The following is a 23,567-nucleotide window of genomic DNA, read 5'->3' as shown; positions in this document are numbered from 1 at the left end:
GTGTGCAGAACACCACGTAACGCAAATGTGCTGACATCTGAGTAGAGGTTGTGTGGTGGGAGTTCCTCTAGGTCTCAAACTCTGTGGAACATGTCAGCTGTAAGTGTATTAATGCTAGTTGCAGTCAATGCTTGATTGTACACTTTGATGACAAGTGAGTCTGTCTCTTTCATGTTGAAGGCACCAACATCTGGAGTGAGAGATTGATGTACATCATCAACTTGTATGAATAGAGGGTCCTTTGCAGTACCTGCACCCATCTATATTTGAGCAGAAAACCGATGTTTATGATGTATCAACGGTACTAACACATCAGTGTCTCGGTTGTGAATGACACTGTGGTCGTATACATTGCAGGAGGCATCCATGACATGCATCATCATTCGTGTATCTGCCTCTTCATGTGTTTATAGTAGATTTGGTATTGCTGCAGATTGATCTGAAGAAGATATTACATCATCATGGTATGAATCGAGGTGACAAGCTTTTGTCAGAGTTCATTGACAATCGATTGGCGGATAATGCTGAGAGTATTCATGACAAAATATCAGAAAATACGTCCAACAGTACATGTTCCGCACTGTACACCATGCAGGTATCAAAGAAGTCAACTCAAACCAATACCTTTAAGCAAGGAAGAAAACTTTTAAGAAGGTTGCTGAGTGCCACCCACAGTGGAAGAAAAGTAAACGTACCACATCTTCTAACACATGAGCTGTCCCAGACCCTACCTTCCCTGGCAACAACAGATGGTCTACTTTGTACAACAAAGCTGCATTATCACATTTGCTTGCAGATTCTCATGCTACCATCAACTGATGACACAACAAGCATTGTTGTTTCTGGCATGGCTCTTGTACAGGCTATAGGCAAACCAAGCAAATCTAGGACCTTTGGACATTTGGCTGATGATTTCAATTGGAATGTGCTGAAGAACTTCAGTGAAACTTGTACTTAAGTCGATGATGTATCTGACCAATATGTTGCAAAGTCAGTAAAATCTGCAACTCGGACAAAAAGAGGTGATCGATCAAAGAAAATTCAAAGAATAATAGGTAAATGAGACATCCTTTTGCTGACTTCATTGTCCAGTTTTATTGAAATGAACAAGCAAAATTTGATACAATTTTTGACCACAGAATTGCACACACAGGCACAGCATCTCCATCATAATCATCAAATCATCATCAAGGCAGGTGGATTAAGCAGCCCAGATACAGCAGTATCTTCCATAGATCAATCTGAAGCAATGCCAAATCTACTGTCAACACATAAAGAGGCAGAGACACGAATGGTGATCAATGTCATGGATGCCTCCTGCAATGGATACGACCACAGTGTCATTCACAGCCGAGACACTGATGTGTTAGTACAGTTGAAACATCATAAACATTGGTTTTCTTCTCAGATATGAATGGGTGCATATCAGTTGATGATGTACATCAATCTCTCATTCTCTCAGATGTTGTAGCAGCTCTACCATCATTCCATGCGGTCACAGGTTGTGGACCTGGAACATATTTATCGCACAACCGTATTTGTTGCAGCCAAAAGAAGAAACTGGTGCCTTCAACATGAAAGAGACAGACTCACTTGTCATCAAAGTGTACAATCCAGCATTGACTGCAACTGGCATTAATACACTTACAGCTGACATGTTCCACAGAGTTTGAGACCTAGAGGAACTCCCACCACACAACCTCTACTCAGATGTCAGCACATTTGTGTTACGTGGTGTTCTGCACACAAAGGAAAGGCTGACATTCTACCACCAGAAGGGTATAGGTGGACGTCTACAGACGATGTCATAGAACCCATCCCAATGACCCAGGAATGAATGCCAGCACTGTGTCTAGAATTGCTCACCTGTAAATGCACAACATGCAGATGCTCCTCATTCAGGTGTAGTTGCGCCAAGAACAACATGGGATGTTCCCTTGGATGCAGTTGTGCTATGTCATGCCTAAACAGAAACAACTTACCTACCTTTCCAGAAGAGATGGACTCTGACGGTGACTAGAGGTGACATTATTTCACAGCCCTTGACTCTGGGATGTAATTTTTAATACTTCATAATACTACAAGTACATGTATTCTCATGTTTGTTTCTTCACTCAAATTATAAACTAGTGAAATGCTCAGACAAAAGTGCAGTATATCTACAATTTTGAGTGAAACGATGTCCATTTGTTTAAAATACGACTTTGGAGGTTGGTTGGTGTTGCTAGAGAAATTAGCTCTCGATATATCATTTGTTGTATTATTGGGGGATAAGATTACCACAGAAGAAAGTGAATAAGGTACATCATTGAAAAGACAATGTAAAAACGCTTTCATTTGACATATTACATGACCATGTTGAAGAACTAAAGTGCAGTAGATCTACAATTTTGAGTGAAAATATGTCCATTTTAACTTAAATCTAAATTTGGGTATGGGTCGTGAGAGAAATTAGATTTCAATATTTCCTTTTTTCATTGTTGGGTGTCAATTTACCACAGGAGTCAGTGAATAATGTACATCATTGAAAAGACAATGTAAAAGGCTTTCATATGATATATTACATGACCATGTTGAAAAACTATATAAGATCTTGATTTTGAAAACAGGTAAAAATGGCGGCCATCTTGAAATTCAAGATGGCCACCATAAATGCTCACAGAAAAACTTGAAAGATCTTTTTTCTTTGTGTTTACAATTTTGGTGTTTTTAAGCATTGTTGCAATTATCCCACTCATCCACTACAGCAACATCATCTACCACCATATCTCAATAAGCAATTTTTGTCAAAATTGGTTTTTGGGGGGTGGGGTAACATTGTATACAATATCTCAACCCCTATGTAATATATTTTCATTTTGTTTTTGGTATAGGATAGTACAATGGTTAAGGCAGATTTTAATACCCAGTTATAGTGGTTTTATTTTCACAGTTCAAAGGAATTAATGTTTTACCTACTCACAAGATTTTAAAATGAAGTAAAAAAACATGATTTTTACCAATGTTTCCACTGAGAATTGGAATAACAGTTAAATGAAACAAAATGTGCACCAAATTCAGATAACCGAACATATTACCTGAAATCAAAGACATAATTTGGATAGTTTAATGACTTAATAAAAATGTTACAGCCAATTTTGTCAAATTATGCATTTTTCCTTCAATTTATGCAATTTTGACCCCCTGAAAATTCCTGCACACACTTGCAAGCTTACTACCCAATGAAAATTGTGTACAGATACCTCCTTTATGCAATAGAAAAGGTTTAAGGTATACAGGAAAATGTGGGAACGAAAATCTTGTTTTTCACCCCTAGCCAACAGACTACCAGGACTTGACTTCAGAAATCAGGGTTTCATCATCTGTGAAACGTTTTCCCTTCAAAAATGACTTCATGGTTGGAAAGAGGTGGAAGTCAGATGGTGCAAGGTCAGGAGAGTAAGGAGGATGTGGAAGGATTTCATAGCCACAGGACCGCGCTTCTGTCTGGGCAACATGAGAGTTGTGTACTGGAGCATTGTCTTGCAGGAGACGGACACCCTTGGTCAGCATGCCACGCCTCTTAAGCTTGATAGCGTCCCGCAGTTTCCGCAGCAGTGAAACAGAATAAGCTCCTGTAATTGTGGTACCCTTTGCCAAGAAATCCATCATCACTACTCCGTGCTGGTCCAAAAACACCGTGAGCATGACCTTGCCTGCAGAGGGTTGGACACGTGCCTTCTTTGGGGCTGGTGACTCCACATGCTTCCATTGCATCGACTGAACTTTAGTCTCAGGATAATAGTGATGGACCCATGTTTCATCCTGTATGATAAGTCTGTCAAAAAAGTTTGCCTGTTTTTTTTTGGCACATGTCCAAAAGATCCTTTGAGCAATTGACTCGTTCCTGCTTTTGGAAAGGTGTGAGCAACCTGGGAATCCATCGTGCAGACACCTTATGCATGTTCAAATTGTCATGGATGATTTTTTCCACAGACCCTACACTGATCTTGACATCTTGTGCTAACTGGCGAACAGTTATACGTCGGTCTGCCAAGTCTCCACTTGATGGATAGTGTCCTCATCAATGGCTGAATGGGGGCGACCAGGAATGGCAGCTGTTTCCACAGATGTCTGACCACACTTGAACGGGCGATGCCAGTGTTTAACAACGTCATATGATGGGGCATCTTCCCCATAAGTTGCTTTCATTTCATCGAAAGTTTCTTTTGGTGTGCGACCTTTCAAATATAAAAACCTAATTACTGCTCGGTATTCTACTGGCTCCATTGTCACACCCTACTCGATCATAACACCTGTAAAAGTGGTAAGATTAATAGTTTGGTGCTGCAAATTCAGACATAACCCTTAGATACATGTATCATTACACATGTGAAATTTCAACCAAATATAATAACCCTAAGTGGTTTAGGGGAAATCTTTAATGAACACCCCTCGTAAATGGAGAGAGTGACGAGTCAACAGCTTAGGCACTTGGTTCCGGTGCGCCTGCACGGGACAGAGTTGAATTTGGGTGAGATGTTGTCTCTGTTCTCTGGGAACACAATACAGGAAGTTTCCGCTACCATTTCGGAAATGAGATGAAATTAGCCATAAGCAGGGGTCCGGAAACCGTCATATGCGCCGGACATGTCCAATTGGGAATCTCAAATGTCCGTTTTAAAATATTGCTTACCGGACATTTTAAAAAGTATTGTCCGGACATTCTAAAATTTTGACCGGACATGATCAACAGTTAGGACTGAGCAGTTTCTGTCTGCAGTTGCAACACAATGAAGATTAACTACACTGACAAGCTTTGTTTGTTTTGATTGCTGTAAATACATCGTACCTACATGATAGTCCAATCGGTCAATCACTGTAATAGGCAATAAACTGAGTTGACACTGATTAATCGAGGATTAATTACTGAGAACATCTTGTTAATTTGAGTGAAAGGTGTTTACAACTGTACATTAATACCTTGCATCATCGATGTACCTCATTATCCTCACAATGCTACGATACGTAACCTCAGACAAGAAGCGAAAGCGTGACGACAGCCAGTCGACCGATGCAGATCAGTCGAGCGGATCTGCCAAACCCTCAAAGTCTGGACGATCATTTTGTAAGTCGTGGCTAACGACTTTCACTTGGTTGACATACAATGAGGATTTGCAGATTTTCAGTAGCTAGTCGTATATTGAATCTTGATTGACCGCCATTTTGCTTTCTCGGACGATCGATATCCAATTTTTTTATGGTCAATAATTAAGTACAGATGAAAAAAGTATTCAAATAACTATTGCTATCAACGATATTTAGAATTGGTGATTAAATTATCTGTCTTGTTTTTAAAAAAATCTATAGTTTAAAAAAACCTTTTCCCGTGAGGTCACGTGATAACCAAATATGGGATAATAGTCTCGATCCAAATGTTACAACGCGTACACTTGAGCAGACTCATGAATATAACTCATGAATATTAATTAGACCATTCACTACGTTAACAGATCTTTATTATAACAGAAACAAACCCATGTTTTCCATGTAAATCTAAAATGATATTATTTGTTATTAATTGTCCGGTGAATTAAACAATTGAAATTGAAACAATTCATAATTCATCATATTATGAATACATAAACTTGTAATGTGTGTGAAAAGTCGTACTAAAATACGCTATTTGAAGGGGGCGTGGCCTAAATGCAAATGTCCGATTGAGATTTTAAATTTTCCGGACCTCTGGCCATAAGTATGAGTCTGGATAAGTATAAATGATATTATCATCCAAAACTGGCTCCCACAGGAAATATTGCTTTGGTGAGGTCAAGCGATATCTACATTGTAGATATCACTGCAATGAAATTGCATCACAATGCTTTGCAGACCATTGTGACATCATTGGTTACCATGACGTCACAATCAAATGACATCACTAATGGCTCTGCTACTGAAGTTGTTAGCAGTACTTTTAAGGATTGACTGTGTATTTTTTTTCGGTTCATTGAGGTATGAATCGAAAAACCAATGTGCAAACTTTTGTAAGAATCCGCTACGCGGATTCATACAGTTTCCACATCGGTTTTTCGATTCATACCTCAATGAACCAAAAAAAATACAGTCAATGCTTATAATTAAATTTGACAACATAAAACATGTTTTATCTACAATAGTTTAACCAAAAACAGTTGTATATATCAAAACAGACAAAAATGACGAGATGGATAAACATTCCAGGTGTAGGAATACATAATGTGGCGTGACATGAATCAGGTGATCGTTTAATTTAAGCACATAACTTGACACGCCTACACAGTCAGTAGCCAATCAACGGAGAGCAGGATCAAAACAATGTTCATTGCACCTTGTCAATTAAGACAAGAGGGGAAAAGAACTGCAACAGTCAGACTGCAACGAACCGGAAGAATTATGTCCGGGAGAAGGCGGCTGTTTCAAATTACATGGTCAGTAACCGCCAGATTCAAACATTACTACCCTAATTAAGGTAAAACACAGCTGGAAAAATGCTAGTTAGAAATGAAACCCGAAGACATGAAAGTTGAATCGAGGCGAGCAGAAAAAAAACATGCGCACGTTTGCTGTTTCATTCATTCTCGGCCTTCGGTTTAAAAAAGGTTTGTTTGGACAATGAAAATGCATGAAAGTCGCTAAATGTCCTGTGCATGACGATACACGTGAGCAGAAAGGGAATTCCCTCGACTGTAGTATTGGGATTCCCCGACATTCTGAAGTAATAAAAGTAGTGCGCCTTGGTGTGCGTGGCTTAAGTTTTTACATTCATTGGGAAATGAATGCAATAACACATGACCAATTCAGCTGATCAGAATACAGGAATTTCAATGAACACAACGAAAATTTAATTATTTACACTTAAAGCCCCCGTTTCACTATCAAAAACCAAGTTTTCTTAGTCCAAGTTGGGTATTCACACTCATCAAAGTTTTTGACGGGCCGTCAGAATTTTTCGGAGTCGAGGTAGACAAAGGCATATTTGTCCCCGAGAATGGCTGCTCGTTGTTGAACCAAATCAATTAATTCTTCTAACATCTCATCAGTCCAAAATAGTTGGCTCATTCTGACTTGACTTGATGCACTTCTGGTTGAAAAGGGGTAAATGTTCCTTGCATTCTGATTGGCTAAATTAAATCAGTGTCATCAAACTTTGATAAAAGATTGACGAGAAATATGATCGGTTTCTATTCCTTCAAAGTCCGTCAAGTTTTTACTTTGACCAAGTTTTTGACAGTGTAACAGGATAAATGATGTTGAATGATAAATAAAATCTCACCGGAGTGTCGTTTGATATCAAATATATCAACACGAGTTGATAAAAGTGGGAAAACTCCAAGGCTTGCAGGTATTGACCTAAAAAAATGTTTCAGTAGGGCAGTTGTGGGACATTCAGGATAAGGTGGGGCAAGTGCTGTTTCCATTTCTTGTAATGATAACACCTTTTTTGTTACTCTTTAGCTTAGCAGAATTTTCTATGTTCTTTCATGTACAATGTGTTTTAAACTGCCTATTGGTTGTATGACTGTTATAAGACTCCTATGCTAGGCCCATGTTTCAGAGCTATGCTTAATGTGAGGGCAAATAGAAATACCTAGTGACACACAATCATGTAAAAACTGTTGGTTTCAGATTAACAGAGTTTCAGCAGGAGAATATGACACTGAAAATCAGCCTTAAGAATGCCAAGAAGAGACTGAAGGTCAGTATGGTAGATGTTCTGTAACGTAATGGGTAAAGACCTATCCTTGAGCACCAGCCCATTTCCTTTTGTTTCTATTTGAGTAAAGTTAGCCCACGCTTTATTTTGCAGTGCTAAATTTGTCAGATTAAATCAGACTGGATGCTTTTCACGCTCAAGATCTCAATCTGTCTGTAGATATGGGAAATTAACAATTGTATGATGTCTGAAGTAAATCTTTGCGACACATGCTTGTTTGGTTTAGTAAAGTGTAAATAAAAAATATAAAGCAGAATTCTCTTATTCTTTTGTGAATGAAAAAAGTTCCAATATGACCTTAGCAAGGTCATGAATACACAATGCCAGTGCCTCACTCTGGCAAGTGTGGGTTCGAATCCCGGACGGGACTCAACCCAAAAGAAGTATGAGAATCTGTACTTTCTTAAGAAAGTGTTACCCCGAATATAACATTTGGTACATTAGCAAGGTCATGGTTATTCAGTGGAAACTAATAAAAACAAGTTTCACCTTGTACAAGTATCTCATCACATGTCACTTCATGTAGGTGACAGAACCCAATATTCTACAATGTTGTCTTCCTGTAATCCAATGCTTCTTGATCAGATTTTTGGGTGGATAATGTTCACTGCTTCTAGCATTATTGAATCCACTCATCTTGGAGAAAGTGAAATTTTTCTGCTGAGTTCTGGGATCAAATTTCACTGTTGACTTCCCTTGCAATGTTTGAGCTATGTTTTTTCAAGTATTGGAACACACTAGTTTGGTACTCAAGTGCCTGTATGACAGAAAACTATGATCATGGGTTCAAATTGTGCCCTAATTTTGTTTAGACTCAGTATGTCAGCATCATGAACACAATCCCCCCTGGTCTGCTGTGTGCTCTTGTCATTGTATGTTGATTGTTGTGTGATGATTGTTGTGTACAAACAAATCTGAAAAACAGTTATGAGAGTGTAGTAAATGAACTCATTGAATTATATTTTTGAATCAGTGAAGCACCTTTTGTAAATAAGGTGAGGTGAAATAGGGTTTAACGTTGTGTCCAAGATTATTGCACTTATATAGCAACGTACATGCATGTGTGTGTGGCGGCTTGTACTAGTCTGGTCTGATGCCGATTTATAGTGCTAGCCCACTGAGACACCATACCGCAGTTTAACCTGAATACCCCACTCAGACACAGTATACTGACTCCGAGCAGACCAGTCCTTGTTTTAGCCCCTTAATGTCGAGCGCCAGACAGGGTAACAACAAGTACCATATTTTAACGTCTGTTGGTATGACCTTCCGTTCTCCGGGCGGACGCTCTACCACTAGACCACGAAGGCGGTCTCCTTTGTAAACAAAATGAATGTGCGGGTTGTTTAAGGGTGGAAGGTACTCGTAAGTAAGTTTATTGCATCGTAATAAAAAACCAGATTTAGTGATGTTGTTAGTTCAGTGAGAAATCAAATTACATTGTGCAGATGCATGAAACATTGCATAGGATCTGCCCTTAAATTGGTTAGCACTTGACATGTTTTCTCAAACCAAAACAGATGTCATTAAAACTTTGTCATTAAGCTACACACAGGCACAGGACATATTGTTTTTAAGTTTTACTGCATGTGGCATGTGTATTCCCAAAGAGATGTTACAACTGGAAATGCTTATAACTTTGTTATAGATAGCTATAGAAGCATAAAACTTATCATTCTTGCGATTCCTCTACCTCTATTACATCCTTGTCATAAATCCTGTATTTTGGCTTTAGTCACACCAACTAAATTTTCTGATTTTTAACAGACGTCCTCTTCACTGTCTAACACAAATTAGTTGTTCCCAATATAGCACTATAGCAACCCAAGCTATGACATGCATAAACGTGTGGGAAGTCTCACTTCTTTCCTGTTTTGTGCTAGAGTCAACACCTATTGTTATAGTTATAACTATCTAGCACTTGGTATTAGTCACAATAATCTAAGATTGTTCTGTAAGTTTTCTTAAAACAGACATATTAAGTCTATATTTATAGCTGCTTAGAATAATGATGATCATACTCACGTAAGTATAAGCTGGTGTGAGGTGTTTGTAAGGTCGGCATGGAGTCTCCGTCTTCTTCTGCTTGTAAGAAGTGTCGCCATTTTTATTATCACGGGAGATCCTCATAACTACTGCTGGAAGTGCAGGGAGGCCAAATGTACCGATGAGGCGAGATGTGAGCAGTGCCCCACTCTATCTAAGAAGGCCTTCAACAAGCTATTAAAGCTAGAAGACGAGAAGCAGCCAAGAAGTAAGTCGATGTCATTATTGCTATAGACTCTGAATTAGCTTCTGACTCTATCTCAGCGCCTCTACCATGCGTTCTCTATGAACTTGATTGAACAACTCTTCAAACAACAGAAGGAGATGATGGAGTCGATGTTTGAGTCACACTTCTCAGCTGTAGCTCAAGATATGGAGATGATCAAGAAGAAACAGACAGTATTGGCTAAGAAGGGTCCTCTGGCCAAGAGACTGCACGGGAGACAGCTATCTGTTTCTGCCATATGGCCCGAGCCAAACCATACCGACCAATCCGACCAGCTGGGTAGAAGCTCTCAAGCTTTACCCTCCTGTGATACATGGGCATCTAGATCTCGGTCTTGACAGGCTACCACAAGGCCATACTCACCAGGTAAGACACAGTATGCTCACCGCACGGACTCCATGGTAACCCAGCAGACGGTTATGGTAGCATCACTTCAACCATATGGTAGCCATCAACCAACGGTACCCAAGCCGACTGCTCAGGCCACACAGGATCATCCAACCGACCGAGACGAAGATTACATCATGGGACAGTCCAGACCATCATTTCCGTATGGGCTTCGTTATACACGGCAGTCATCACAAGCAGCACGGACCTTACTCAAAGCAGAATCGTGGACACAAGCAGATGATGAACTGCACGTTGAGTGTATGGATTATGATGAACATCCACCCCTCCCTGGGAGTTTACCCACGGTCATTCTTAGGCGGAATCGGACCTATATGAGGAGGTTAATCAGTCTGACCATTCACCCAAGCAGGATTATACAGAAGGATACAGCTTTGTTGAAGTCATTGAAGATTTGTATCACCTTATGCCTGTACTCCAACCTCCAATGACAGAAAATTCACCACCTAAGACGCCGGAATATGGAGAATGTCATGCTCCTACATCATTTCAACATATCCACCAGACATTGCCGTGGCTGAGTTATGCAGTTAAGGTGGTAGGTCAGGCGTCAGAAATGATGACCAGCTTCCCTCACCTCCATTGAAGCGGAAGTTGTATAAAACACATGATTCTCCACTTCCAGATCATCAAGTTTATGACGAACACTTTATGAAGCTAGCGCACGATGCTGATGCTAATGTCACATTACCTGCTTCCCGGATCAAAGACCTGTCTATGGTGTCCAGACATTCAATGTACATTGGCACATATATCAACTTGTTTGTCTCCGGAATCAGGTACATGATTCCAGCGTTGCAGACAGTCAAGAGACTCCTATGAATATTAGGACGGTTCAAGTCTGACTCATTCACAGCCTGCTAGACACCAAAGTCAGAATGCAAGAAGACTTACCATCCAGCCAAGTGTGGATGTCTTCACAGCTACTCTGGGTTCAACGTCAACAACTGCTAGCACAGATTCATACAAGAGCTGTTTCCAACCAAACGAAGAGGTTGATATGTGACAACCAATATCTGCTCCCAAGATGTTCAACGGTAAAGTGGGACATGTCTTAGATGAGGTCAGACAAGATACAACGGAATGATTCCAAGTATCAACCATCAACCTAGCTGCCAAGGCACATGGATCTTTCTATCCCCCGAAATGTTCCTGGGATCAGGACTCATCCCCTCTTGGAAGGATTTGTTCCAACTGAGTCGGGGGTACAACAAGCACCAATCTTCACAGGAATCTTTTCGTCAGTCCGACTACAAGACAGGGGGCAGAGGTGAACGCAAGTTCTGACTTCCTTGCCACCAATTCCTCCGCCAGACCGTCTCGACCTGGTTATGTCTATGGACTGCGATTTACACCTACCATCTTTCAACATAACTCCAGGGCCAGTGGGAAGGCGTCTTATGTCATATGCTGAAAATTGGAAGCAAATTACGCCTGACCGCTGGGTCCTAGACATCGTGGCTCATAGATACAAACTGCATTTCAAGAAACATCCCATCCTGAAATCTCAAGCCTTCAGATGCAGATTTCGTCTGGTCGGAACCAAGCTAGTGGTAACAGATCTGGCCATCAGGAAGCTACGTAAGAAACTATTGGCGACAAAAAAAAAGACTTTTATTCACCGGTATTCTTAGTTCTGAAAAGGAATTCACCCGACTTGATAATCGATTTAAAGATCCTCAACAAGAAATTTCTGGTACCGCCTCCAAAGTTCAAGATGGAATCTGTAAGGAAGTTGCAGTCAACTTTGAGGACAGGAGATTGGCTCATCAGCCGCCGACCTGCAAGATGCCTATCTTCACGTCCCAATACACCTATCATCACAGAAATACCTGCGCTTCACAATCAATGGTCGACGTTACGAGTTCCAGATCTTGATATCAATAGCTCCTTGGCTATTTACCAGGATTACAGCGCCAGTCATCAGTTTTCCCCCCCTCAGCTAGTACGAATCCATGGCTACCTGGAAGATTTCCTGGCAGCAGACCAAGAAGAAGCTCAGCTTCACCAGAACATATTATTTCTGGTCCAGCTTATGACTTACCTAGGATTCCTAGTCAATCCCTCCAAGTCTGAGACCACTCCGGTTCAAGACATCGTTTATATCGGAGCGCATTTCCAACTACACAAGGGATATCTATGTCAACCAGATCGATTCATCAAGACTATCAAGATGATTCAATCCCTATCAAGTCAACCCAGCAGGTCGCTAAGATGGTGGATGTCTCTTCTTGGCAACTTAACATCTCTACAGGATATGACCTTCAGAGGAAGGTTGAAGTTATGTCCTCTACAGACATCGATAAACTCTCTACGATCCCACCCCCCAAAAGTTTGATACTCAGTTACCTCCCAACTTAGTAAGAGACCTGCATTGGTGGACTCACTGAGAACATGTGATGAGCGGAATCCCTCTGACTTCTCAGATGCCTGAACACCATCTATATACAGACGCGTCAGATTCGGGATGGGGAGCCCATATGGACGATCTCACGGTACAAGGATCTTGGAACCCCGGAGAGAAGAACCTTCATATCAATTGCAAGGAAATGAAGGACATCTATTACGCCATCCCGGCATGGAAGATACATCTCTCACAATTGTCCATCCTCATAACCACGGACAACACCAAAGTAGAGGCTTACATCCAGAAACAAGGAGGAACCAGATCCAGATCTCTGATGACGGAGACTACACAACTGTTTGCCTTGGCAGACTCCATCATTTGCGGGCGGTCGGGTAGCCTAGTGGTTAAAGCGTTCGCTCGTCACGCAGAAGACCCGTGTTTGATTCCCGACATGGGTACAATGTGTGAAGCCCATTTCTGGTGTCCCTGCCATGATATTGCTGGAATATTGCTAAAAGCTGTGTAAAACCATCCTCACTCACTCACTCACTCCATCAGTTGCCGGATGGAAGCGAGACACATTCCCAGGAAACTGAACATCTTTGAAGACAGCCTTTCCTGTCAGGGGAGAATAGTGGCAACAGAATGGACACTAGATACTCAGATATTTGCTTGAATAACCATGTTATGGCACAACTCCTTGATCTTTGTCACCTGCCAAAACCATCAACTTCGGTTAATGTCAGTCCAGTTCCTGATCCAATGGCACACCAGATCGATGAGCTATGTTTGGATGGGTCTATTTGCATACGCATTCCCACCATGGCCTCTCCTAGACAAGATCATCCACAAGGTGGAGGAGACAAATTGCATGATAATCGTGATAGCACCAATCTGGCCCCAGACTATTAAGTCTTTTGTTGGAAGAACCTCTCCAGTTACCTCTCCTTTGAGATCTTTACGAGTCAAACATTTTCTACAAAAACATGCTCAATCTACATCTAACCACCTGGAAGTTATCACACAGAAGATGCAGACATCCGGATAATCTGAACTTGCCTCAGAAGCAGTGGCAAGATCATAGAGACCTTCATCCTCCCTTATATGACAACAGATGGGATAAGTTCGTCCAGTGGAGAAGACGACAAGGGATTATAACTAATACAATATCCATCCCCATGGTAGTGGACTTTCTACTACATTTATGCAAGGACAATAAGTTCTGACATGGGACGATAGAAGGTTACAGATCAGCACTTTATCTGTACTTTAACATGACGGACTCTCAATTGAAAACCATCCCATTCTAAACAGACTAATGAGATTCTTCCTACTAGAAGAGGTTCGCAAACCTCATATCTTCCCCTAGTGGATTCTATCTGTTGTGTTATCGGCACTCTTAATGGAACCTAACAAGCCCCTTGCTAAGGCCACCTTCCTACAAAAATCCAGGAAAACATCCTTCCGCCTAGCCATGGCGACAGCAGCAAAGGTTTCAGAGCTCCATGCTTTGGACTATTCTAGCCTCACCCATTATCAACATTGGACGTCAATCTCTCTCTGATTGCTCCCAGATTTTGTTTGCCAAGAGTCAATCTACCAACATGGAGCCTTTGGGCCATAGACACTATACCAGTCCTGCCTTAGGGCTGACAGTGGATCACCCAGACAGACTCTTATGTCCCATCAGAGCTCTCAAGTTCTATCTCTCGGCTACAGACCCTCATAGACGAAATCAAAGGAGACTATTCATTTCAACAAAGACATCACCAAGGCTACGATAGCAGTCAGTTATATGCAGGCACAGAATTCCACTTCACGTCTCAGATCCTGCTCAGTTCACTAAATCATAGCCCTAGCCACGAGTCTCGCTTCATGGACATCCGTTTCAGTGGAACAAGTTGTGTCTAGTTGTCAGTGGGCCTCACAAAACACCTTCACCAGTTTTTACTTGTGTGATGTACAGCCGGACCTAGAGGGCATATATTCCCTTGGGCCCATTGTCGGGGCGCAAACTATCATCCACAAATAGTTTCCTCCTTCTATCAAAAAAAGGGGGGAGGGGGGCAAGGATCTGACACCAGCAGCATCAGAGGGTGAGTACACCTTTGATTATCCTGTTTATTAGAAGACCGGAAGTGAGATCATAACCGGAAGTCATGTCGGAAATAGCAATACAAGGTCCATCTAATGAGGAAATGACGTCTTTTGGTAGAAATTGACCATAAGAGACGTCATTATCTACTAAAGGGAAGTGACAAACCGGAAGTAAGGTAGGAATCAGTGATTAAATGGTTTCCAGAAGAGGATTACTGTCAATTACAAAGGGAGTTACTTGAGGCAGATACGGCCGAGTCCCAGTGGTGTATTCTGGCAAAGATGTAATAGAGATAGAGGATTCGCAAGAATTATCAAGCAATAGTTAATAATTCGAAGAATACTACCTCTATTACATCAGTACTCCAACCTACCTCCACAATTTATCTACCTCTAGTAGTTAGATGTTGGAAAGAAGTGAGATTACGCCATTACGCACATCATAGCTTGGGTTGCTAAAGTGCTAGATTGGGAACAACTAATGTGTGTAATTGACAGTGAAGAGGACGTCTTTTGAAAATCTGAAAATTTAGTTAGTGTGACTGAAACCAAAATACAGGATTTATGGCAAAGATGTGATAGAGGTAAGTATACTTAGAATTATTAACAGTGATAACTATTGTTCAATGATTTTGATGTATTGGACATTTATTTTTCCTAAATCCCCAGGTGATGTAAATAAACTGGAAGTGCTTATGATGTGTTATGTAGGAAAGCTAGGGGCACAGGGCTAGGTTGTGCTGCATGAGAGAACATCGGGGATCAAAGAAGTTGTTTGTTTGTAAGTAAGGATAAGATATATGGATGAAAAACTTCTTTAGTACAATTAGGAGTGACGTTTCGGTGTAGGTTCTAACACCGTTATCTAGCATGTGATGATAACGGTGTTAGAACCTACACCGCAACGTCGCTCCTAATTGTAATAAAGAAGTTGTTCACCCATATGTCTTATCCTTACTTATAGTACCCCAACTTCTAAATGCCACTCAAAGAAGTTAAGTTGTTTGTTTGTTTAGCACAACACTCTGCAGTATTTCAGCTGTATGATGGCAGTCTGTAACCAGACCATTCTTGGTGTCTTGATTTATATTCATTTTTCACCTTCACATCACTTCATTTATCTAGTTTTGATGTCAATTTCACACATCGATCAGCTATATTGGCATGTATCATTATGAAATTATGTTTACAGTAACAATGTTATATGCCCAATAACATGTTATACTTTGCAGTATTGTGATATTTGGCATTTATGTGCCCCTGTGGCCAATAGTGCCATTGTAGTCAGGGTAAATGTGTTATTTTGGCTTCTTTCACAGCCAATTTTTCATTGTGAATAATCCCATTAGCATTCTTTGAAGATGTATATTGTGTAGAAGCATTCTGGTGAGATCCTCCTCTTTCTCGTTTTGTAGAATAATGATCGCAGTGGTCTACCAGGGGAAACAACCACAGACATTGATCATATTCGAGCAGAGCTCGAAGCTAAATATCACATGGAACTAAACAAGAAGCTGAAGGAGGTGAATTGTTACCTGGAACAGCAAGCTCGGGCTCAAGATCAGCTGCACGTATCTCATGGGGAGAATGAGTCTAGGTTGGCCATGGATAAAAAGAATCTTGAGGTATGTATCACCTAAGAATCATATCAGACTTTAAACAAGTATTGATAGGAGGATTGCTTGACTTCTGACCAAAAATGTAAACATAATTATATTCAATATTCAGAAATCATAGACAAAACATTTTCAAAGAACACAGATCACAAGATACAACTTATAGTAAACTTTTGACTGGCCAAAATGCACCTGGTGTGGTCTGTAAACATTTCCTCGGTTACCACTAGACAAATTTGTCCTCAGCCATATTGAAAACTAATTATTTAGCCATTTTCGTTCAAAATGTAATGAAATTTGGTAAATATGATTCAGTAGTTAGTAGTGAATCTTAATATGTTCCATGTTTCGCGATGTTATAAATTATTACCTTGAACTGACATTTGCATTTTCAATATGCTCTTATTAATGCTCTCAAAATGCATTCTTTATTCTATAAAAACCCACTGGACCTGTGAATCTGAAACTTCACATGCTTGTTTCCATTAATGAAAATACCCAAATTTGTCAGAGGTTTGAATCCAATTTTCATGATTGAAAACCATTTTATGGCCATGATTGCTATTATTATTTTCAATAAGTAATGAAAATTTGTATATTTTTCACCTTGCTATTGACCATTCTCCAAAATTCACTAAAAATGCATTTACCTGTACTGATAATACCATCTCATCAGACACCACCGACCCAATGAAGCTGAAACCTCACATCCTTCATGCCACCGTTGATGACACCAGAAAATGCTCAAGTAATTTGAATCCGAATTCAACATACCTACCATTGAGCCATACTGAAAAACCTAAGTCTTGCGATTCCTCTACCTCTAAAACATCTTTGCCATAAATCCTGTATTTTGGCTTCAGTCAAACTAACTAAAATTTTCAGATTTTCAACAGACGTCCGCTTCACTGTCAATCACACACAATTAGTTGTTCCCAAATAGCATCGCAACCACCCATGCTATGAAGTATACAATGGCGGAAACCTCACTTTTTTCCTGTGTGTGCTGGAGTCAAGACCTATTGTTATAGTAGTAACGATTTAGCCCTTGGAATTAGACACATTATTATTCTAATAGTTTCAGACAACAGTAAGTAGATATTAATAGCTGCTAACTGTAGTTATGATCACACGCATGTGAGCATAAGCTGGTGTGAGGTTGTTGTTGTGAGGTCATAATGCCGTCTCTCTTTACTCCCACTTGCAATAAGCGTGGTGGGCTTATGATCACGGGAGATCCTCATGTTAACTGCACAAATTGCAGAGGTACTACCTGTACAGGGGAGGCAAGATGTGGGCAGTGCGCCAATACATTAGCTGAGACTGTAACTAAGGCTAAGAGGCGTGAAGCGGCCAAGGAGAAAGTGGAAGTCATCACGGCAGCAGACATCAGGCTTCATCCCCAGCGCCTCCTCCTACTCCAGCAGAACAACCATCCCCTAGGCACTCCATTGAGATGCGGTTCTCAGCCTCAAACAAAGAGATAGAGAATATGAAGAGTAATCAGATAGCTCTGGCGAAGAAAAGTCCCCCGGTCAAGAGACAGCTTGGGGGACTGCCATCTGTCACTACAGCTCACATGGCTGTACGGCCTACCCATGCCAACCTTTTTACCGACCAACCATCCAGCCAGACAGCCAGCTGTCCAACCAATCAGCCGTACGGCCAGCCGACTGACAAGCCGGGTATAAGCATGCAAACTTTTCCCTACTATGATACATAGGCAACTAGATCTTTGCTTGGGTCGCAGCAGGGTTCCGCAAGGCCATTCTTCCCAGCTAAGACTCTGTACAGTCACCACAAGGACTTCCATGACAACCCAGCCGACCCTCCAGCTGACAGCCCAGCCGACCGTGAGGGTACGGTTACAGCATGGACTCCATGCCGACCGTCCAGCCGACCGTACCCAAGCCAGCCGCACGGACCACACGGAGCCGTCCAACTGCCCATATAGCCGACCGAGATGATGTTTACCGTACGGGCAGCCATCACAATCCGCATGGACTTTAATCATATGAGAATCACACGGGGAAGACGTGGCAGACTATTACGAATATCCACCCCCCCACAGGAGCTACCCACGGTAACTCGGAGGCAGAAACAGAGTGTTTTGAAGACTGTCATCAGGCTGACGACTTACCCGGGATTATAATTAGGGATATACCTTCGTGGATTAAAGATCTGTTCATGGTATCCAGATATTTATTGGACATCAGCGCTTATATCAACTGGTTTGTCGCCTGAATCAGACACTTCATTCCACCATTATAGACATCTTATAACGGCATATCTGGAGAGACTCCTTTGAGTATTTAGGTCTGATCAAGTTGGACTCTTCCACAGCCTACTAGATACAGAATGCAGAAAGACTTTCTCTCCACCCAAGTCTTCACAGCTACCATGGATGCAACGTCAACAACTACTAGCACAGATTTGTTCAAGAGCTGTTTCTAACTAAACCAAGAGATTGATAATGTCACAACCAATATCTGCGCCCATGACATTCAATGGGTAATTGGTACATGTCAAAGAGAAGCTGAGACATAATACAACTGAATGATTCCAAGCATCTACTATCAGCCTAGCTGCCTAGGCCCATGGATCTTCCCAGCCCCAGAAGCCTTCCTGGGATCAGAAAGACTCATCGTATAAACAGCCTCCTAAGAAGTTTGTCTCCTCCAGGAAGGATTTGTTCGAACCAAGTCGGGGGTACAACAAGCACCAATCTTCACAGGAATCTTTTCGTCAGTTCGACTACAAGAAACGAGGGTCCCATTGCTGGGGCAGATCTTGGGACAAAGGTGAACACAGATTCTGACTTCCTTACCACCCACTCCGATGTTATAGACCCTTTTGACCTGGTTATGTCTATGGACTGCGATTTACGCCTACTGTCTTGCGGACTAATGCCAACTTGGGGACCAGTGGGAGGGTGCCTTTTGTCATACGCCGAAAATTGGAAGCAGATGACACCCGACCGCAAGATTGTAGAAGTTGTGGCTCACGGATACAAACTGCATTTCAAGAAACATCCTATCTTGAAGACTCAAGCTGTCAGGCGCAGATTTCATCTAATCGGAGCCAAGCTAGCGGCAGCAGATCTGTCCGTCAATAAGCTACTAGAGAAGCAAGCCATTCGGAGACTAGCAGAGACCAACAAGACCAAAAGCTTTTATTCACCAGTATTCCTCGTCCCGAAGAAGAATACGACCGACATGAGGATGATAATCAATCTAAAGCCCCTTGGCTATATACCTGGATTACAGCGCGAGTCATCAGGTTTGCCCACCTCCAACTAGTACAAATCCATGGACACCTGGAGGATTTCCTAGCAGCAGATCAAGAGGAAGCTCAGTTACACCCAGCTCAGTTACCCCAGAACATGATATTTCTGATACAGCTTATGACTTACCTAGGATTCCTAGTCATTCCCTCCAAGTCATAGGCCACTCCAGTTCAGAGATCATATATATCGGAGTATGTTTCCAACTACACAAGGGATATGTCCACCAGATCAATTCATCAAGACTATAAAGATGATTCAATCCCTATCAAGTCAACCCAGCAGGTCGCTAAGGTTGTGGATGTCTCTTCTTGGCAACTTAACATCTCTACAGGATATGACCTTCAGAGGAAGGTTGAAGTTATGTCCTCTACAGACATCGATAAACTCTCTACGATCCCACCCCCAAAAGTTTAATACTCAGTTACCTCCCAACTTAGTAAGAGACCTGCATTGGTGGACTCACTGAGAACATGTGATGAGCGGAATCCCTCTGACTTCTCAGATGCCTGAACACCATCTATATACAGACGTGTCAGGCATGGGGAGCCCATATGGACAATCTCACGGTACAGGGATTTTGGAACACCAGAGAGAAGAACCAAACTCACTCACTCACTCACTCTAAATGCCACTGAAAGAAGTTATTCTAGTCTCACCCATGATCAACATTGGACCTCAATAACTCTAAAATCGCTCCCAGACTTCGTAGCCAAGAATCAGTCTACCACAATGGGGCTGTTGGGCCACAGACATGATACCTTTCCAGCATTGGGACCAACAGTGAATCTCCTTGACAGACTTTTATGTCCCTTCAGAGCTCTCAAGTTCTATCTCTTGGCTACACCAACATAGATGGCATTGAAGGAGACTCTTTATATCTTGCAAGACTCATACCAACAAGGACATCACCAAGGCTACAATAGAAGGCTGTCTTAAAGCTACCGTTGCAGCAAGTTATACACAAGCTCAGAATTCCACGCCACGTCTCGGATCCTGCTCAGCTCATGAAATTAGAGCCCTAGCCACGAGTCTTGCTTTATGGAAATCAGTCTCAGTAGAACAGGTAGTTTCTAGTTGTCAGTGGGCCTCACAAAACACCATTTCCAGTTTTTACTTGCGTGACATGCAACCGGAAATAGAGGGCATATATTCCCTTGGTCCCATTGTCACATCTCAAACTATCATCCACCAATAGTTTTCCCCATTCTGTTGAAAAAAAGGGGGTGTGGGGGGGAGAAGAGAGATCCGACACCAGCAGCATCAGAAAGTGAGTACGTCCTTGATTATGCTGTCTATAGGTGTAGGATGGATTAGGAGCACCTTGCGTATCAACTGCCTCTTGTGACCGGAGTGAGTGAATGAGTTGGGTTTAACGCCGCTTTTAACATTATTCCAGTTATATCACGGTGTGTTAGCTTAATGTGAGAGGAAAGCCCGAAGTGATGCAGCCCTCAGATGTTTACCACTTCGGTGAAACCCACGGGCACGGGTATGGTGCTGACAAACCTAGAAACATAATCGGGGCGAACCGGGATCTGAACCCACTATCGTAGGTTTCTGGCGTGCCCAAGGGACGCAAGTCTACACAGAGAATCACAGCGCTTTAAGGGGCATTCACACGGTACAACTAGTGGTATACAACTTGTTGTATGCAATTAGTTGCACAAACTGAAGTTGTATACAACTCGGCATTCACACGGAGGCGAGTTGCATACAACTCGGGTCTCGCGAGATCTCTGACAAAAAGCTTGTGATTGACTACATTATCGCTGGAATCTTGGTTGCCGAGTTAATGTTCAGACGCATTGCTTTGAAAAATCAACGCTGTGCGAGAATTGCGATGGCGCGGTACTGGACCAACCTCTGACTTTGCAATTTAACGCTCTTGTATATTATTGAATTTTTAACCCCATCATGGAAAATTAAATGTATAACGTGACACATTCGATACGAAAACGTACTTGTTTTGTGTCGAAAACAAATTTTCCGTTACATGACATCAAAACACGAGGGCGATGCCCACTTGTACAAAGACACAAAAAAAGCAATTCCTAGTCATTGCAAAACGCAGTATCCGTCATGTCCGTGGTGAGCATCTGCTTTGGCTCAGGACAATATATTCCAGTATCTTTTTGTTTATGTGTTAATCTTTGTGTATCTACAAAGTTCCCACACAGCTATCGATTTTAATAACCGCATCGGTTCCTTTTCTTGGACATTGAATGATTGTCATCCAAAATGTCCTGAAGACATATTTCAGATTTTGTTATAATATAGAAGAATGAACTATAAAAATCCTGAAAGTGCCCTTTGGCCAGTTGAAATCAGATACTTTTAGCTTATTTCCCAATTTATAAGAAACGTTGAAATCGGTAACACAAAATAGTAACAGTATATTACCAATTATTTTCGGTTATAGTATGGAAAATTTCAATTAAAAGAACAGAATGTTGGGCTTATCACTACAACAGCTCCACAACCCCTCCACACCCCAGCAACGCACACCCAAACCCCAACAGACCATGACCCACCTCCACCCATGAATCTCAAATGGTCGGCCCCTATTTTGAAACGCACACCTGATGCAATCTTTAGCTGTCAATGTTCCGCCAATTAAACGTTAAAATCCAAATGTAAGACAAGTAGTTGTCCACACATGAGTTATACATTGATAAAAATAAAACGTGGGGAATTTCCTTCAGGTATACATTTACTTTAACTTAAGAAATGAAGTGCCTGTTTTATTTTACCTATCTATATAAATTTGCCACAATGAATATTTCACAATTCTCCAAAGGAAATATGTATATGCTGCAGTGTGTTACATTTACAAAGCATCTTATGGGAAGGATAACACGATGAATGTCTATGACCAAACAAACAGCTGATTATTATGAGTTTCATAAATTCTATGGCATTTTAGATTATATTGGTAACAGTACTGCATACATGTATCCATTTTGCAGCAGTGCATTATTTTGCTGGGTGAAACGATATTGAAGAGATATTCAAATTATAATTCAAGATTGAAACAGTAAACTACTTCATGAACTGAATGCGTTGTGTACTAGTTCACCCGCACCTCAAAGAAAATAACAAATATGTACAACGATGTTGATGCTGACGTATACTAATATGACATCACTACCGGTAACCTCCCGTCATAACGTAGCAAGTTCACTCACTGATGGCAGTACGCGGAATGTTTGGAGTAGTTTTACCGTGATGCTGGGATCACATACATACATAAATGGGTCATGTAAGTTAAGTAATCAGAATCAATCTGAAATCAACAAGTTCTGTTTGTTTTTATGTTTCCATTCTCGCCTTGATACTACGTGGAAAGGCAGACCAATACCATCGTCTGTGTGTGTTTTGCGTCAATCATGGCCGCACGTTGAACGATTTCTGTTGACTTTTTCTAAATAAGTATCTGGACTCTAATTATTAATTCCTCAATTCTTGCAATGATTTTCGACCCATGCATATTCGTAATAAACTGAGCTAATGTATGCAACAAATTGATGACCGAATCTCTCGGAATAGTAAAATGTTACCCGGTAAGTAAAACCAGAAGTTTGCTTTGTTTACATTTTTAAATGAGAAGGCCCACTGGTAGGTTTCAGAGCACAGGGTTTGGTTTCACACTTGAATATTGCGGTTGATTTCATTTGGACCGTTTGTATTAGTGACTTAGACAAAATGTCAATTGATTCTTAATGGTATGATGAATTCAGAGATGTATGTATAGTAGCTGAGTGTGAAATACATGTGATGTGACAGGCATCTCGCCTGACGCGAAAAGAGCT

The 23,567-nt window shown here is 41.3% G+C and overlaps 1 protein-coding gene across 3 annotated transcripts in view; it reads left to right on the top strand.

Annotated features, from left to right (window-relative positions):
- The window catches only part of LOC124114452 (ankyrin repeat domain-containing protein 26-like), a 792,436-nt gene that overhangs the window by 747,057 nt on the left and 21,812 nt on the right, over nucleotides 1–23,567 (top strand). For all 3 annotated transcript variants that reach the window (XM_046475021.2, XM_046475020.2, XM_046475019.2), the window contains 2 exons: nucleotides 7,645–7,714; nucleotides 16,272–16,481. In XM_046475021.2, the coding sequence (XP_046330977.2) occupies nucleotides 7,645–7,714; nucleotides 16,272–16,481 (280 nt within the window). The remainder of the gene's footprint in view (nucleotides 1–7,644; nucleotides 7,715–16,271; nucleotides 16,482–23,567) is intronic.

The sequence above is a fragment of the Haliotis rufescens genome, unplaced genomic scaffold, assembly GCF_023055435.1.
Source record: "Haliotis rufescens isolate VD_foot unplaced genomic scaffold, xgHalRufe1.0.p SCAF_22, whole genome shotgun sequence".
NCBI classification, from domain to species: Eukaryota; Metazoa; Mollusca; class Gastropoda; order Lepetellida; family Haliotidae; genus Haliotis; species Haliotis rufescens.
This window is presented reverse-complemented; position numbering and strand designations above follow the sequence as displayed.